At 60.6% G+C, this 18,192-nt stretch overlaps 1 protein-coding gene across 1 annotated transcript; it reads right to left on the reverse strand.

The window, feature by feature from the left end:
* Positions 1-299: 299 nt before the first annotated feature.
* On the reverse strand, positions 300-17,860 carry DGCR8 (DGCR8 microprocessor complex subunit). Its single transcript, XM_065905006.1, has 14 exons — positions 17,616-17,860; positions 12,381-13,379; positions 11,796-11,955; positions 10,256-10,398; positions 9,882-10,125; positions 8,707-8,904; positions 8,516-8,617; positions 7,885-7,983; positions 6,791-6,873; positions 3,479-3,579; positions 3,231-3,337; positions 2,418-2,545; positions 1,541-1,654; positions 300-1,321 (listed from the first exon to the last, which is right to left on the reverse strand). Exons 2-14 carry the CDS (start codon positions 13,098-13,100, stop codon positions 1,238-1,240), a joined length of 2,283 nt encoding a protein of 760 aa, XP_065761078.1. The 5' UTR covers positions 13,101-13,379; positions 17,616-17,860; the 3' UTR covers positions 300-1,237.
* Positions 17,861-18,192: the final 332 nt, after the last annotated feature.

An 18,192-nucleotide genomic window follows, 5' to 3' on the forward strand; every position in this document is an offset into this window, starting at 1 on the left:
TAGCAGCGAGTGCTGAGGGCAGCTGGGAGCCCCCGCTCTCCAGGAGGCTGTGGCCTGTGCAGGACTGGCAGGTGGTTCGCCTTCCCACCCATTGAGGCTCGTGCCTGTGGCTGTGGCCTAGCTGCCCCTGCAGCAGAGCCGTGCCCACGCCTGGGGAAGAGGACAGAGGGAGGACAGACCGTGGCGAGGTCACCACCTCCAGTCTGTGCGAGGCACTGTGTCAAGGTGGCGCACTGGCTGTTTTAAGGGCAAACAGTCAAGCTGTTATCCACCACCGCAGACAGGACAGGACAGAAGCGTATAATTACAGCGACTTGATTCGTGGATTGTTTTACAAAGGTCCGCGGGGGCCGACCTCAGTCATGTGGGGGGCGCATTATGAAGGCTCTGTGGCTGAGGGTGGAACAGACCCACCCCCATCCACGGGACTGCCTGGTCACGCCGCACAGCTGCACGTAGTCAAGGGCCACCTGCGCCAGCGTGAGCATCTTCAGCTCCTCTTTTTAAGTCCACGAGCTAAAATGCATTAACTGGTCACATCTGCTACGTGATTCCATACCTATCTTCTACCCTCACTGTAAAAGCTTCTTTCCAAATGCTAAAATACAATAAAAGCTTTAAAAATTGATGGGTGGACAGACTGGACTGTGCAAAAATTTAGTAAAAAAATTAGCAGAGGCCAGCAAACATGAGGGGCCTCTTATCTACGAAGGTGTGTTCAGGGCTCTAAGATGCTGGGCCGGCAAGCAGGCAGGGCAGAGCCCACGCCCACGGGCAATGCCTCTCTAGGTGAAGAAAGATCACCATGGTAGTTTGCCTGCAACCTCTGAAATACTCCTTCCTACTGTTAACTTTTTCAGAGAAAAGAAGGAAAACCCAGGAGGCTGGAAGGGGAGGGGTACCGGCCTGCGCCTTCTGGCTGGGTCCCTACATGCCTGTGGGAGCCAGGGTGCACGGCCTTCGCATTTCATGTCATCAACTATCACTTCTGGTCAGTGCACGTTACACAGAAAATTCATGAAAAGCTTCAGGGTCGGTCCACATGAGCAGAGCCCCACGGCGATCTCCCAGCTGTCCACGTCCGCCTGTGTGGCAGGTGGGTGGAAGCCAGAACACGGTCACCGGGGCCTTAGGTGGCCCCCAGAAGGAGCTGCGTGGGCCTGCTGTCAGGCACGCGGCGGGGCCATGGAACCAGAGGCAGATCCCCAGTGCGCTGGCGGCCCCGAGCTGGCCGCCCTCACACGTCCACAGTGCAGAGGGGTTCGCCGCCAGGCTGCGCAGACGCCACAATGGACATCTTGGGCTTCTTGCGTGTCTCCTCCTGGAAGGACATTGAAGTCAGGGGTGGGGCCACAGGGACCGCAGCCCGAAGTCAGGGGTGGGCCCACAGGCACTCCAGCCCAGGCTCGGCAGAGCCCTGGGGAGGGAGCGAGCCCAGCACACAGCACCACACGCTGGCGCTTCCCAGGAGTCATTCGGACACACACCCCAGAGAGGAGGGTCAGGTTCCCAGTCCCCAGGGATTCAAGCCACCACGCACCCGCTCCTCTGCCAGCCGCCGCATCTCCTCCTGCAGCTTGCTCAGGATATGCAGGTTGGGCTTGTTCTTGCGGGCAAACTGCTGCAGCTCAATCACACTTTTGTCCGAGGTCTCCTGGGGAGCAGAGCCTGCTGGCAGCACCGGCCGGGGACTCCCATCCCACGACCCACCTGCCAAGCTGCTAGCCGCCCCTGCTTCCACTGCCTTGGGTGTGGGGGTCCACCGGCCCGCACAGCCTGCCAGCCACAAGCCAGGCACACACCATGCCCAGAGGCCTCCGCCGAGGGTGACCTGGTCCCAATGTGGTCGGGGGGACAGCATGCAGGGGCCCAGGCTCGCCCTGCCCCGTGGCCACCAGAAGCCTGAGGACTGACACCATGTTCCCCGCACTCTCATGGGGTGAGCGCCGTGTGAGGACGCCTATGGGCCGCACCCCCCGATGGTTCTGGGGCCTCCCAGCAGGGCCAGGCATGCTTCTCCCCAGCTCCTGGCCGAGGAGGACCCTCTCCACGCAGAGACAGGAAGGCAGCGGCTCAGCCACGCATGGCCCACAACCTCAGGGCCCCCCACACTCCCCCAGCCCAGACCCAGGAGCTCTTCGGGGATGGCTGGGGTGCCCCCCTCAGTCCTCACCCTCCACACCCACCACTCACTGGGGACCGTTTCTGGGGATTTTTTCAGGGGAAAAAAATCAAAGACCACAGATGTCAGTTCCCTGTACTTTGCCCTAAATGCACAAAAACTTAACAGTGTTGTGAAATCTCAACATCTTGGCCAAAACAGAGGACACACATGGGCTGTTCAGAGGCACATGGTGCTGGTGCCTGGGACAGCAGCCGCGTGCACGCCTGCCCGCCGTGCCCCGCCCCCCCATTACCTGCTTGACCATCTTGCTGCTCTCACGGCCATACATGCGCAGCAAGGACCCCCAGTTCTTGACGTGCGGGTGCAGCAGCTGCAGGATCTTCTGAGATGCCAACTGCTTCCCAACGCGCTTGTTCTTGCCTGGGCGGAGATGTGGACATGGAGTCAAGACACCCACGTCCACAGGGCACCGTGTTCAGACGGGCACATTCCACACAGCCCGGCCTGCCAGAGGCTCAGGGAGGGCAGGATGCCCCCCAGGACGCGGCTCTCGAGGCCCCCTGCCTGCAGACACACAGACGATGCGTCCTGCAGGGCAGGCTGGGGGCGGGGGAGAGTCCTGTGCAGCAGATGTTTCTAGATGGAGGGAGGAGAGACCAGGGTGCAGAACAGACTGGAGGGGCGCGGGGCCGCTGCCCCCTGCTCAGGGCTGGGCTCAGCAAGCGCTGGTGTCCGTGGGGACGGCCCGGTCTGCATGGTCTCCCGTGGCCTGCTCGGGCATGACCTTCTCCCTTACCCGGTGCTGGGCTGTGTTTAGACAGCCCCACAGTCTCTGTGTGAGCCGCTCCCCTCCCAGGGACCCAGCAGTGGGCAGGCCGTGCCGGCAGCCGGGGCCACGGCCCAGCCAGGTGAGCAGCTCAAGCCCGGGAGGCCAGCCACCACAGCGGCGTGCAAGCTGGCTGGGTCTCAGGCTGACGTGCGGTGTGGCGGGCACACCTGGGCGCCGTCAGCACATGGCTGAGGCCCAGGTGAGCCCAGGCAGCAGACCCTGCGGTCACTGAAAGCAGGTACACGCGTGTGCAGGGTGGAGGGGTGGGGGGCTTACACCAGCCGCGCACTGTGTGCTTGCCACACGCCATGACGTATTCGCTCTTCTGGTTTTTACCAGGAACTACTTCAAACTTGATGGAAGTGTCTCCCATCCCATGGTTTCTGGGGGACAAAGCAGATAGTAGGCAACATCGCCCCGAGATGGCACCCACCATCCTTCCCAAACCGCAGCTCCCATCCCAGAAGGGCTCTCTCAGGACCCCCGCCAGTCCCCTGGAGAGGTCCCGGGTAGGGACACCCCACCTTTTAAGGCACTCATGGAGGATCTGGTAGGGCGACAGCAGCCCGGCCTTGCTGGTCAGCTCATAGACCCGCGAGTCCTCAATACTGATGTGGTTGAAATACTACAAAGGGAAGCGGCTGGTGAGTGCCGGCCACGCCCAGGGCCCATCCAGCTGCCCCCGCCCTTGTCACAGCCTCTCAGTGACGCTGCACCCACACCTCGGGCCCGGTCGCCCGAGACACACCTGCCTGCTGCCTCAGAGCCCGTCCTGAACCAGAGTCTGATCAGACCATTGGCCAGAAAGCTAAAGACACAACCACCTTTGGGAAAAAACCTTGAAAACCATCGTAAGTGAATTTAGAATAGAGAAAGTGACCAGACACGACAGAAGAGAAACTTGGCCACGGCGACGAAGAGCAGGCGCCCAGCCAGTTCAGAGAAGGAGGCTGGTGACAGAGGCCTGGTCAGCCCGCAGCGGATGGGACCCTCAGGAGCACAGCGCCCTCCCTGGTGGGGCTGTGTTCACTTCGCGGGCTGGTCGTGACCCACACAACCACACACTCTGCTCTGTCAGAGCCTCTCAGGGAGGCCCCTTCCCTGACTGTCCAGCTCCTGGGGCCCCTAGCCCCACCTTCTTCATACAGAACTCCGGGAACCTGCTCCTCCAGGAGCGAGGGAGCTTCCTCCCCCACAGCGTCAGGAGGTGGCCCTGGTCCCAGCGAGCGGAAAAGCATCCTGTCTGAGCGTGCCTCCCTCCCCGCACCTCTGGGTGTTCGCCAGCCAGGCCACCCTGAGCCCTGCAGTCAGGGTGCTGCTCAGACCACCGGCCACGACAGGAGAGCCCACCCCGGGCATGGGTGGTGGAGGATAGGGCTGCAGTCCTACCCCCAACAGCACAGGGCTGCCCCCAGCAACCAGCCCCCCGCCTCGGGCCACCTCGACATGAATTCAGGCAGAGGGAAGGGGTTAGAATAAAGGGTTCCCTTCACTTAAATTGTTTTTACTTTTTGGCTGCACCTCCTGGCACGCAGGATCCCAATTCCCCTGCGTCCGAAGTGTGCAGTCCCAACCACAGGACTGCCAGGGAAGTCCCAAATGTCCCCTTCACTTTTATCAAACGGAGCTATTTCAGGAACTGAGGACAAAAACCAAATGGTAATTTCTCTTCTTCATGAGCTCTTTGCAGGAACCAAGGACAGAGACCAAACATCTACTTGTTACTTTATTACATTATCACAAAGACATAGGCGCCTAACAGCCCCAAATACAGGGAGCAAACATGATGGCAGTGAACAGACAACTCGGCAGTAACTGGGGACTGACACCTCTCCCTCCAGGACAGACCCTCCAGAAAGGTGAGCACTCCCCTCACCAGCTCGACCAGTTCACTACGCCGGCAAGCAGACACGCCCAGCCTCTCGGGCGGGCGCGGTACAAGTCTTGACAAATGTTCAAGGACTGACTGGAATCACACAAGCTGTGGTTCTGAATCACAATGGAATTAAGTTATAAATCAATAACTGAAGGAAACTGGGGAGATTCACAAATATATGAAAAGTAAACGGTCCTAAAATAACTACTGGTTCAAAGAAAAAAAAATCACAAGAGAAATTAGGAAAATATCTTGACATAGATAAAAACAAAAACACAACATATATTAAAGGAAAATTATGGGATGCAAATTAGTACACAGAAGAAAATTGACAGCTGTAAACCCCACATTTAAAAAGACCTCAAATCAATACCCTAAACCTTAAGAAACTAGAACAAAGGACAAACCAAACACAAGCCTGGCAGGAAAAAGAAAAAAAAAAAAACAATAAGGCTGGAACTGAAACAGAGAAGAAAAAAGAGAACTTCCACACAACCAGAAGCTGTGTATTTGAAAAGACCAACAACACTGACAAATACTTAGAATGGCCAAAAGAAAACAAAGAATCAGACTGCTAAAACTCAGGAAAGAAAGCAAGGACATCACAACCCCACTGAAGTAAAAAGGGTCACAAGAGGGCACTGTGAATGCCAGTCCCCTAGAAGGCCTGGTCACCTGGGAAAACTCCTGCCGACACAGAATCCCACAACTGGCTCGAGAAGCGGCAGGAAGCCTGAGAACGCACAAGTGAGCAACCTGGAAACAAAGAAGAGTCCAGGCCCAGATGGTTTCACTGGTGAATTCTACCAAGTGTTTAAAAATTAACACCAATCCTTCGCAAACTTTTCCACACGATGAAAGAGGAAGAAGACTTTCCCACTCATTCTACGAGGCAAGTACTGCCCTGATACCAACACCAAAGACATCATAAGGAAAAAAAACACAGACCAGCACCCCTTAGAAACACAGCTGCAGAAATCCTGAAAAAAACAGCAGCAAGCCAAGCCGATCCACACATAGAGAGAACCGTGCACCACAAGTGAGTGGGACTTACCCCAGGGAGGTGAGGTTTGTTTTATATTCAAAAGCTAATGGAACATAACCCCACATCAGTAAAATCAAAGATAAAAACCATGTGATCATCTCACAGAAGCAGAAAATTCAAAACCCAACATCCATTGCAGACAGAAACAGTCAACAAACCAGGAGTGGAAGGAAACGTCCTCACGCTGATAAAGCCCCGGGTCACCAGCAGTCAGTAGGAGCACCTGGGTCTGGCTCCACTGACTGCAGAGATCAGAGGCGGCGGACCCAGCACAGAAAGCAGCCAGTGCCGCCAGGGTCGGGGAGCTGGACAAGACAGGGGACCAGATAACGGGGACAGGGTTTCCTTCGGGAGTGATGAACACAATCTGAGAATACAAAAACCTACTGTACTGTGTAGCTGAAAAGGGAAAAACTATGGCATATATGAGTTAAACTTCAATAAAGGTGTTATAAAAAAAGAACGCAGGGGCTTCCCGATGGTCCGGTGGTTAAGACACCATGCTTCCAATGCAAGGGGCCTGGGTTCTATCCCTGGTCAGGGAACTAGAACCCACATGACACAACTAAAACCTGGCAAACCAAACAAATCGAAATAGTTTGGTTTTAAAAAAAGGATGTATCCTTCAGTGTAAGAAGCCCTTGCTACAAAAACCCACAGAAGCAATCTACCCAAAGCAGCTCACAGTTTCAAGTGGTTCTCAACACAAAGAACAGTCCAGCTTTTGCAGCCTCTGCCTCGAAGGCTCATCCACCGCACAGCTCTCAGCGCAGCGTGACTTCCGTGCAGTACGGCAAACAGTTTTTCACACCCATGGCAAGACAGGGGGGACAGAGACCTCCTAGGGGGACAGCCCTCGCCCGCAGAAACAGGCAGGCCTCCCCGTCCCGACGCGAGCGGCGGGCCCAGGCTCACCTCCAGCTCCTCACTGTCTCTGGGCTTCTCCTCTGATGTCTGCTTGACAAAGTCAGGGATGAGGATCTCCAGCGTGGCACGGGCTGCCGGGAGGAGCACTGGGTGAGGGGCCAAGCTCAGACAGCAGCCAGGCCCCCAGGGGCGGGGCGGCACTCGGGGGAGCTCTGCGGGCCCAGTATGGGCACCCCGGGCACAGGAGCGCGCCTGCAGGGGCAAGCCTTGCCAGGGTGGGGGTGGGGGTCCCATGAGGACGGCTGCACCTCACAGCTTTCTGCCTTGAGAGCCTTCGAACAGCCCACTGGTGGGTGGAGCTGGAAGACCTTCTGGAGCCCCTCTGAAGTGGAGGGGCCTCCTGGGGCGGGGGAGGCAGATCACGCAACCTCGGCGCAGCCAGGCGCGTGGACGGCCACACAGTCCATCATCCTCAGCATCAGCCACCAAGGGAGACCAAGGGGGGCAGACTCTGAGCCCCGGAGCTCAGACCCTGTGCCAGCCCGAGCCGCGGGGAGGTGGCAACGGAGCAGACATGGCCCAGGCTCTGTGAGCACAGAGTTGCTCTAAGACATGCGGAGACAGGGCGCCAGGGCCTAGGGCACAGCCACAGCCGGCCCGTCACGGGTCCTCCCCAGGGGGTGCTAAATGGCTCCCGGAAGCACGCTCCCGCCCGGTGCACAAATACGGCCAGCAGCAGGCCCAACAGGAGGGGCTCCCAGGGCCTGCCCGGCTGTGCTCTGGACCGGCAGCCCCAAGTCTCAGCCAGAAGCACTCGGGAGCGGTCCTCGCGGACATCAGGATCCCTGAGGAGCACGTCCGCCGTGCAGGGTCTACACAGATGGCGCCCAGGCTCAGGCAACTCAGAGCGCTGTGTGTGCTGGGGGAGTGGAGGGCCGGGGCAGGAGGCGCGGGCCCACCCATCCAAGCGGACGAAAGCCTTCTATGTTCGCTTCTCACAGCCTGCCTCTTGGTGAATCCTTGCCAGTGAGTGCATAACTTAAAAAAGATCCAAGTGGATAACTCCATAAACACCAGACTCGCCCATCCCACCTCCAGCCAGGGTGGCTCACACGGTCCCCAGACACCAGCAGGCACGTTACCAGCTTTGTTCTTGGCCAGCTTTTTGCTGCTTGCCGTTCCAGATCCATAGGTCACACCGTCAATGGTCACTGAGGCACCAAAAGGCTCGCTTGGGTTCTCTTAAATTAAAATGGCCACTTTAAAACACACGTGCCAGGACATTCGGAGCACACCCGCACACACACCCTGCTCACCGCAGAGCGTGGGGCACGGCTGCGGCAGGAAGGCAAGGCGGGGGTCCCGGGACACTGGGCAGCCACAGAGCGAGACAAGCCAGAGGCAGAGCCGCCAGGGGCAGACCGAGGTCTGAGAAAGGTGGATGGGCGCAGGGGCACACACAAAAGGCGGGGGTGGGAATGCAGACTCGGCAAGCCCAAGAAGCAGGGAGACCACGGCGGACCCGAGCTTCCGGCCTTCACTCAGGAGAGCCGGAAACCAGCACAGGGCCGCGGCTCCTCCAGCCGGAGGCCTGGGGGGGCTGTGGGGGGACAGGTGCGGTGCGCAGGGCGTGGGGAGGGGACGGCAGGTGAGGAGACCCCCTCCATTTCCTGTCTCATCCCAGCAAGCGGGGCTGACAAGCAGCCCCAGGCAGCGCCTGACGCCCGAGACAGAGGCGGGGCCGGGGAAGGCCGGGAGGGGCCGCGCACTCACCGCACTCGAAGAAGCTGTACACGGGGCGGACCTTGAGCACGCGCTGCATGTACTCGTGCAGAATGCACACCTCCGACTTCCCGTTGGGGTTGATGACAAACTCTGTGACGCGACGACAGGGCGTCTCAGAGCAGCCGGGGCCCGCCTGCGCAGCGGGCCTCTGCGCCGCAGGGGGACGGGGCTGGGCTCACCTTTCTTCGTGGGCGCGTCCTGCACAGACAGTGTGATGAGCTTCTGGTTGGCGGGCAGGATGGGCCTCTCTGACTCGGCCTGTTTTCGCTTCATTTCTCGGTTGAACTGCCGACGCTCAGCCCACGTCCTGAACTTCTTCACGGTCACTTGCTCAAAGTCAAAGCGCTTCTCCAGGTAATTCCGAAACTCCTCAAGGTCTGCACGGATTTTGACCAGAGACCCGAGTGACGGACTCCCAACCAGAGTCACCCCCTCGGTGGCAGGACGGGTCCTGGCCACAAGACACCCCTCCCGCTTCCCTTCAAGGATGAGGGGCCAAGCAATCAGCCTCCTTTGCTCTGCCAGGTTCCCTAGGGAGAAACTTCTGGGCTATCCTTTTAGTTTATTTAGAACAAAAAAAAAACAAAAATAAACAAAGAAAAAGGAATGTTAGGAAAAAACACCACTATCAGCCTCCAGGACCTTCTCCCCATGGGAACCAGGTGCCGATGGCCCGCAGCAGAGGCATCGCGCCCAGCACGGCCTCCTGCCCGCGCCTCTGCCCCAGGATCCCAGGCCTCCCATCAGCCCCACCCCACTGCTTCCCCCAGAGGCCTGAGGCACCACGCACGTGCTTGCACACTTAGGGACGGAGCGAAACCACAGAGCTCCCCACACAGGAGTGCAGAGCAGCGGGCACGCGCGAGGACGGTGCCATGGGGAGACCACCAGGCAGATGAGGGCCCCTCCCAGCTGCGTCTTCAGAACACTGCCGTCCCGGCCAGCCCCAGCGCGCTCCCCAGAGGCTTCCCGGCCAGCCCCAGACGCGGCCCCTCCTTGGGAGCAGCCCCCGGCCCCTCACGGACAGGAGCACACAGACACCTGGGGCTCGAAAACGCGACACTGTCTAACAAGGACTGGGCAGGGGCTAAGAGAGCCCGCCCCCAAGGAAGAGACATGGGAGGGATGACCCACGACCGATGGCGCCCACAGGGCTGAAACAGCAGCTGCGCCCACCCCGGCGGTGGGACCCCAGGACCCACACGTGCACACCGCGGCGCAGAGGTCGGACGGTCATGACCAAAGGCTGTCTGGGCGGCGACACCGGTCACTGGGCGGGTCTCCTGAGCTCGGTGGCGGGCAGGCACAGACGGAGCCCCTCCTCCCTAGGGACCAAGTTCGCCCCAAAGCTTACCGACGGACTCGTCCTTGCACACCTCCACCTTGGCCTTCACCTGCCCCAGGGCCCCAGGCGCGGCCTCAGCCCCTAGCGGGTCCTTCTCGTCTGGGGGCCCCACGTCAGCCCCTAGGGGGTCAGGCTCGTCTGGGGGCAGCTCTGGCTCTGGGGGGGCGAGCCCCACGCCCCGCTCCCGCTCCTCGCTGTCCTTCATCTTCCGGTAGTGCAGGCAGGGGATGCTGGTCAGGGGAGGGCCGTGTTTCTGCAAGCAGGGAGACCGCGCGGGTCACCAGGCCGGACCCACGGGCCTCTGATGCCCCCACCGGCCTGCCTGGCGGCCACCCTCCTCCCACAACTCACAAGACCAAGTGCACGAGGGACGCGGCCCCTACCCGTATGCTTCCTGTCCCCAGGAAGTAGGGCCTGGACCAGGTGACCACCCGCGACTCCCGGTGCAGGTACACGGGCACTCCGGAGTTGTGGAACGTCATGATCCAGCCGTCAGGCAGCGGCTCCGTCGGTGGGCGGCCACGGCCTGCGCGGGGCAAGAACAGCTGTGGCCACAGCCGCGTGGGCACCGTCAGGACAGTCACAGTCAGCCCCCGGGCAGAAACAGCAGCATGCTGGAGCCGGCCTTACAGAAAAGTTCTGACCAGGGTGGGGACGGCCCACCCCCACCAGGAGAGCCCAGCCCCGCCTGCAAGCCCGCTCCTCTGCGTGCTGGGTCCGAGCCTCTGTGTGGGACCCGTGGGCGCCAAGACCCTCTTCACCTGCTCTAGTCCCCGGACACACCGCAGAGCCCAAGGAGTGCTCCGCGAGACACAGGGCCTCGCTGCAGCTCTGCCGCCCTGACACTGTGTCTCCGCCCGCCTCCCGCGGGTGCAGCCACAGGGGCTGGGTAGGCTCCACTAGGAACTGCAGACTGTGGGTCACTGCCCCCTGTGACCAGATAGCAAGCCTGCACTGTCCTGAGCTGCCACGGACAGGCCTGGCTGCTGGGAGATGCAAAAGACAAAGACTCAAGGACAGCTTGCTTTTCTTACCAGTATTGGGAGCAAGTGAAAAACTCAGAAACAAAAGCGAAATGCCACGTGGAATCTAAAAAAACACACGGACGAGATGAAAACAGCCCCACCAACACTTGTGGGAACGGAAATGGCTCCCTTGTGTCAGGTCTGACACCTGCACGTGGCTGATGCCAGGCGAACACCAGCGTCAGGACAGCCCTAGGAGGGAGGGCAAGGCTGGGCACGCACAGTCACCCCGGGCCTGTGGGCTGGGCCAGGAGCTGCCTGCAACCAGCCCTGGGTAACCGAGGAGGAGGAGGCGTGTCCGTGACCGTGAGCAGACCACAGCCCACGCGGCAGACACACGCCCAGCCCCGCCGACGGGTCTGCTCTGCGGCCGGGAGACAGCGCGCCAGCCACTCCTCAGTTCCTCCTGTCACGCTGGCCACCTGCACAGTGCTCAGCGGATGGCATCACCTGTGTGCCCGAGTCCCTCCAGCCCCTTCCCATCGCCCACCCGACACCAAGAGGCACCCCAACCGCTCTTCCCAGTGTACCCATGACCCCTCCACCTCTGCCCACATGTAAGCCACGGGTCTGCTTTCAGAGCAGACTGTGGAATGAGTCCTGCCTGCTTCCAACAGCTTCCCCAGCGCTCGGCACAGAACTGAGAACTCAGACAGGGGCCACGAGCAGCCCCCACACTCAGCACTGCTTCTGTCTGCAGCCTCCACACGCCCGGAAGCCCCCTTCCCAAACCACGGCAGTGCGTAGGGTGTGTCCTCACATTCCAAGCTTCCCGTCAATGACAGGACCCTCCTGCCTGCAGATGCACACGGCCGCCCAGACTGCCACCGGGCAGCCTGAGGGCTCTCCCAGCGTAGCATGCGGCCGAGCACCCTCGCTACTTCCTGGCCCGACTTACTTTTGAGCACGGTTTTAATCTTGGTCATCATTGGCTGCACGCTTGTCTCCCCGTCCGATGGGTGGTCGCTGTCTCCTCCGTATTTCTCCTCCATTCGCCTCTTTTTGGGAGCACAGAGGCCCTCTTCCAGAAGAGCATCAACATCATTGTCAAAATCATCCTGCAAAACACACTGTTCAGAAACCGCGGCCCCTGGCACCCGCACTCCTGCCCATGGGCAGGCGTCAGTGACAACACAGAGAGGAGGTGGTCTCAGGGGCCTAGGGGTGCCTCTGTGGCTCACGAGCATCTGAAAAACAAAGAGGATGAAACGGCCAGCCAAAGCACACGCTCGTGACCAGCAGATCGTTCCAAGTCGGCTGAGACACGGGTACAAGGCAGACCTGTCAGCCAAACTCTCTGTTAGCAGAGGCGGGACCCCTGGACTCCTGACGGCTCTTTCTTTCCGCGTGGACCTTTCTACCTCCTGTGGGTTTTTTTTCCTCTGTAACATCGCAACATGGGCTTCCCAGAGATGCTGCAACTCCCAAATACCTCTCTCTGGGTTTTGCTAAGAGTGCTCCAAAGGAAAGGACGCCGACATACCTCGTAGGAGAAAGTCAAGGCCTCTTCGTCCACTCTGTCTCTCTGCGCGATCGCTTTAGCCGTGAACCCGCCTGCGCCTTCTTCCTCTAGCTCCAAATTGTCAGTAAAGTCTTCTAACTCATCGAGCACTGCGTACTCCACTCTCCTTTCCTGATCCAGCTCATGCTCCTCGTCCCTCCTACCCGCACTCTCACCCCCGGCGCCTACCCCGTTCCCCGCGCCCCCGCCACAGGGACCAGCATGCACGTCCCCACTGACAGGGCTGAGGGCCAGGCCACACTCTGCCCGCACGTCGCGCTCCGCTCCCGTGTACAGCACCTTCCTGTCCTCACTCCTGCAGCTCTCCGTAAAGCTCACGCTAATCTTTACATCCTTAAGCAACTTAAGGTCAGGGGAGAACTTCCGGACCGCAGGTGCGTGCCGCGCAGTGCGCGGGCTGTGGCCACTACAGTTCGGGTCTACGAGGAGGCGAGCCTTAGAGGAGGATCCTTTGGAGAGAAGAGAAGCTCCGTAGAAGTTGAGCGGGTCCTCGGCAGGGGATTCGGCCTGTCCATCACCACCAGAGCCAACGTCCATTACCTCTGCATCACTGGACGTTTGCAGGGGAGGTGGTGGAGACTGTCCACGGGGCAGCGAGCGGAGGGGGCAAGCTCGGTCCTCCATCGCCACTCCTCCTGCGGGCTCACGCGGGAGAGGAGAGGGGCTCTCACATGTCTCCATAGTAAAGTGGTTAGGACTACTTTAAAAGACCAGAGTTTTTAAAAACCTGACATAACTCTAGACAGCTAACATGCACAAGTCCGTCGAGACCCGGGTGCGTCCTGCCCGTGCTGCGCACGCTGGCGGCTTAGTCAAGCTGGCCACATTGCTCTTTTCATTAATGTAGACAGCTTTTAGAACCACTGCCTCAATTATTGGAAATCACAATGCACTCAGCTTAAATGACTGACGACTACGCGAGTCTGTCCTCGAGCCGAAGGGGCACCCGTCTTCCTCCACCTGCAAAGAGACGTAAAGGCGTCGTCACACAGTGACAGAGACCTTCTGCTTCCTGGCACCGAGAGTCCAGTGCTACGGACGGTGCAGTAAAGACTTCAGTGACACTGCCTGAGAAGAGCACCTTCTACACTTCAGAACAGGCGAACCTGACTCCCTTCTTTAGAACCTAAATTATAACTTAAGTCCTAAGTCAAGTATTTTACTAGTTGTCCAACTGTATTTCCAACTTCAGAAACACAAAAAACATATTATAATTAGGTTCAAAAAGGATTAAAAAAAACCAGAACTCCTCCACTACACTGCACCGCGGCACTCCCCTGGCTCGGCTCATGTGGCCGCCCTTCCACAGCACACGGGGGTGTGCGGCTTCCCTCCAGCACCAGTGATGTGGGTCCACTCACCTGCGTGGGCCGGTCAGTCAAAGGGCAAGTGGGCGGCCCTCCGCTCAGCTCTGCGGCACTACGGCCTCAGAGGCACGGCTGGGGCTCCGCCACCCAGGACCTCAGGGCATGGGGGGAGGGGCAGGGATGCGGCGGGCTGGGCGTGGCTCTGCTCCCAGGACGGAGCCCGGCCGCGCGGGCGGGGAGAGGCTGCGGGGGCCGGCTAAGCCCAGGCACAGGAGTCCTGGCAGCCGCCTGGAGCCTGGCTCCATGAGGGGGCAACAGGGAGGCCCGGGGTGAAGGGACCCTCAGGCCACAGTTCAGTCCCTAAGCAGAAGGGAGGCCCGCACCTGTGAGAACAGTGGACACAGAACTGACCACACTGCTGAGCAGGTGGAGGCCGAGAACAGGACAAGGCAGCCCCAAAGACCAACAGGGCCTCTCCCCAGGGGACACTCAGGCAGGGCCCGCAAAGAAGGGTGCTCGGAGCCTCTGGGCAGACCCGGCCAACAGGGCCGAGGCCACCAGGATGTGTCAGCCAGGCGGTCACCCAAACCACAGGAGAGGCCACCCAGAGAGCGAGGGCAGACCAAGAAAAGGGCTGAGGACGCAACCCTAGGGAGTTTGCACCAGAGGGAAGACACCAGGCTGAGAAGGCAGGGCGGGGCGTCCAAACACAGGGCCGCGGGAGGGAGGTTCCAGCAGAGCAGAACACGTGCACACACGCACGCACGTGCACACACGCACCCCCACACCGTGCAGACACGCACGAACATGCCATGCACATGGATGCAGACACACATGCGTGCCCACACCACTCAGGGCGGCTTGCGGGTTGCAGACAGACAGGAAACAGCAGACACCACACGTTTTAAGAGGTTACAGTGGAGGGACAGGACATAAAAGACAAAGACTTGTTTAGATGTAATCAATTCATCCAACTATTCACTGACCACCTACTCTGATGGGGGTATCAGCATGAACAAGGGGGCAGCAACCACTGACCTGTCTTCTACTTCCCGGGTCCCAAGGTGTCCTCATGTTTCTGAACACAATACCTCCCCCGCAGGCATGTCTGCCAAAAATGCTAAGGACCAAGGAAACATGGCACACAGGAGATGACGGACGCGGAACCGGGAGACCACTGAGGAGGCACCAGACGTGCACAAGGACCACCGAGCGGGTTAAGGCCAGTCTCCTGGCACCAAGAAAGCTCATTTCAGAGGACAGACAGGTCAGCACACCCAGCACTACGGAACACAGACACGACCAGGACCAAAGCCCTGGGCACCAGGCAGGTCTGCAGAGACCCCAGCAAGAGCCCACCCGTGATTCTGGGGGCCAAAAAGGCTAAAACGAAGAGACGTGAAGAGGACGGGGACACCTCCGGCCATGTTCAGAGGCTGAGAAGCTCAGTTTAGAAGCAAAGAACCAAGATGATAACTATGAAACCTGATGAAGGGAGGCCTTGAAGAGGTGCCCAGAGTGCAGGCTGGGAGCCTCGGCGAGTGGTCCTTGGAGTTTGGGGAGCCACCTGGCCCTGGGGCGGCAGTGCGCTGAGGGCTCCGCTGCAGGCTGTCCCGAGCACGCTCCTGACCTTCCCTGTTCGCTATCTGCACCCGTCAACGCCTTCCATGTGGCGCACACAGAACTGCAAGATGCTGAGGACGGGAGACAGACAAAAACCCCAGCCCCAGAGCTCATACATTAGCAGAGAGATGGACAAGTAACAACTAAGAAAAACTGAGACGCGTTCAAGAGAAAGCAAAGCAAGGAGTTGAGGAAAGGGTGGGCAGTGAAGGCTTCACAGCCAGCACCCCTGAAGGTGGAGGAGGGGATATTCCAGGCAACCCTGAGAAGAGCAAAGGCCCCGGGGTGGAGCACGGGGTGGTGGATGACAGCAGTGTGCCCAGAGGAAGAGGCCAGGGCAGTGAGGGCAAGGGAGACCAGGACTCCGGCTCTTATCTCGAGAGACGGGTCCCTGGACAGGAGGGTCCAAGCAGTGAGGTCACACGATCCAAGGTCAGCAGTCGCAATCAACCCTCGGGCAGGCCCTGTTCTAAGCAGGTTATGCACTATCACTCACCAGTTCTCACACAGCACTGTGAGAAAAAGGTTAAGGACAGAGAGGTTAAGCAACTTGCTCAAGGTCACACAGCGAGAAGGTGGTGGAGTGCTTTACCACTCAGGCAAGGTAGCTCCGGTCTGCACTGCCTTGGTATTAGACTTACGGTTGAAAAGAACAGCTCTGTGTCCAGAAAATCCCTAAGTGGGTAGATAATAGGAGGCACAAGGGTGAGAGCAAAGAAACAAATACAGAGGCTCACCAGGCAGCCTGGACCAGCATGTCAAGCTGGAGGTGTGAGAAACTGCCCTGAGGAGTGTAAGGAGGCCGAGGAGACTCCACACTCAGGGACAGAGGTGTCGCGCGCAGAGGTGGTGAAGTCAGCGTGGGGAGTGTTTGGGCAGGTGAAGCTCATAGCCTAGGCTTAGACACGGCTACTGGGCACCAAAGTAACACGTGGAGGTGTAGAAGAGGCAGCCAAAAGCGTGCAGCTGTCAGAAGGGAGGCCGGGGCTGGAGACGGACATGCAGGTGTCAGGAGAGACAGCGTTAAAATCAGGGACTGGACGAGATCGCCAAGGAAGGGAGCGCAGATCCTACAAGAGGCCAAGACTCGCTTCCCTACCCTGAGGTCACAGTCAGATTATAAAAGCCCGGGGACGTGCCCCACACGGTGGCTGGGGCCACAACAGGCTGAGGCTGGTCCTCCTGCCATTGCTACTGCTCCAGCTGACGGCACACAGGGATGCAAACCCGGCTCACCAAGTGGACGGTGAGCCAGCAGCAGACTTGCAGCAGGCACCCCCAGGTCCCAGCACAGTGTAAAACCAAGACACTCCGACAGCGCCCTTCACTTGGGTCCACTTGCTGGGCTGGCGTGGAGGCGCCGTCTTGGATGGTCCAGTGCTGTGGCTGCCGCCTTTCAGTCAAGCCTCTCGTTGCAGCCTTCCGCCCAACCCAGCGGCAGAATGACCTCACCCGTCCTTTTCTCATCCTGTCAGACTCGCATCCCACACTCACAGGCGCCACTGCTGACTGGCCATCCCCCCCTCTGGGGACTGACCAACTGCGGCAGAGTTTCTGGCCCGCTCTACCCGCCGCCCAGGACTGGAGTCCAGTCTGCGGCCAGGACACAGGACACCTGTCTAGCATTTGGGGCCTGGCACAGTACCCTGCCCGATCCGGACTACTGGGCGCCGGGTAACATGCGAGCATGCAAACAAGTCAAGTTCCTACCCTGAGCAACCCAGGTCCATCGGAGGACACCTGGCGGGGACCACTGTCAACAGGTGGTCACCTTCCACTTGTTTCTACCCCCGGGTCATTGTTACGACAAAACCACATCCCGATCGTCTACGTGACCCTGGGTCCGTGAGCGTGTGGTGGAAAAGAAGGGCGGCTTCTCAGGTTTCCCAGGCTCTCGCGCCCGGCAGGGTCCCGGGCCGGCACCGCCGCGGTCGGGACCTTGTCCACCCGAAAGCTGTCTACGGCTTCGGGCCCACGGGACGAGGGGTCTCCTCACACCCCGGGGCCGGCCCGCGCGTAGAGCGAGCGGCGCGGCGGCCCCCGGCCCCGGCCCAGACCGCGGCGGGCCCCGAGCCCGCGCCCGCGGCGCCTCACAAAGGCGGACGGGGGACTCGGCGTGGCCAGGCCCGCCCGCGCCCGCGCCCACGCCCGCCCGCCGCCCGCCGGCCCCGCAGCCTCGGCCCGGGAGCGGAAGGGCGAGCCTCACGCAGGCCACAGCACCGCCCACCCGCCCGGCCGCGGGGCGCCCCTCGCGCCCCGCACCTACCTCCGGCGCCCGCGGCCCGCCCGCAGCGCAGAGCCTCGCGGCCCGGCCGCCGCCGCCGCCCTCCAGAGGGGCCGCACGGGCGCTCTTCACTCGGCGGGATCCGCCTGCCGCGCGCGGCGAGCGGAGGGCGGGCCTTGGCGCGCGCAGCCAATCCTGCGCGCGGCCTGCCCGCATTGGGGGAGCCGCCGGGCTGGCTGCGGAGGCCGCCAATAGGCGGCGCGCGGCGCTCGCGGCCGCGGAGTGCGGCCCAATAAAATGCGCGGCTGCGCGGGCGCCACCGGGCGCTGAGGCGGTCGCCGCGCTAACGGTCGCCGCCGGGGCGGGGCTTGGAGCGCGGAGGACGGCGGCCGCGGAGGGCGCCGGGAATGGGGGAGCGCGGGGAACGCCGGGAGCGGGGTCGCGCGTGGGACGCCGGGAGCGAGGGCGCGCGGAGGACGCCGGGAGTGGGGCGTGGGGGCCCAGGGCGCGCCTCGGGCCTGGGCGAGACCGCCTGCACGCCGGCCTCCACGCTTTCCGTGTGAAGGCGGTGAGCGTAACGATAAGGGGGCCAAAGACAGGAGGGCGCCGCTGTCCGGCC

This window comes from Muntiacus reevesi, chromosome 13, assembly GCF_963930625.1.
Source record: "Muntiacus reevesi chromosome 13, mMunRee1.1, whole genome shotgun sequence".
Taxonomy (NCBI): domain Eukaryota; kingdom Metazoa; phylum Chordata; class Mammalia; order Artiodactyla; family Cervidae; genus Muntiacus; species Muntiacus reevesi.

Bases quoted from the DNA above. Each gene is read 5' to 3' on its own strand.
- DGCR8 (XM_065905006.1), bottom strand. From the start codon at position 13,100: ATGGAGACATGTGAGAGCCCCTCTCCTCTCCCGCGTGAGCCCGCAGGA. The intron at 3,580-6,790 runs GTGAGCCTGGGC...TTCCCTTTGTAG, and splicing joins GAGACAGTGAGGAGCTGGAG to TATTTCAACCACATCAGTAT. The intron at 1,322-1,540 runs GTGCGTGGTGGC...ATGTCCTTCCAG, and splicing joins GGCGGCTGGCAGAGGAGCGG to GAGGAGACACGCAAGAAGCC.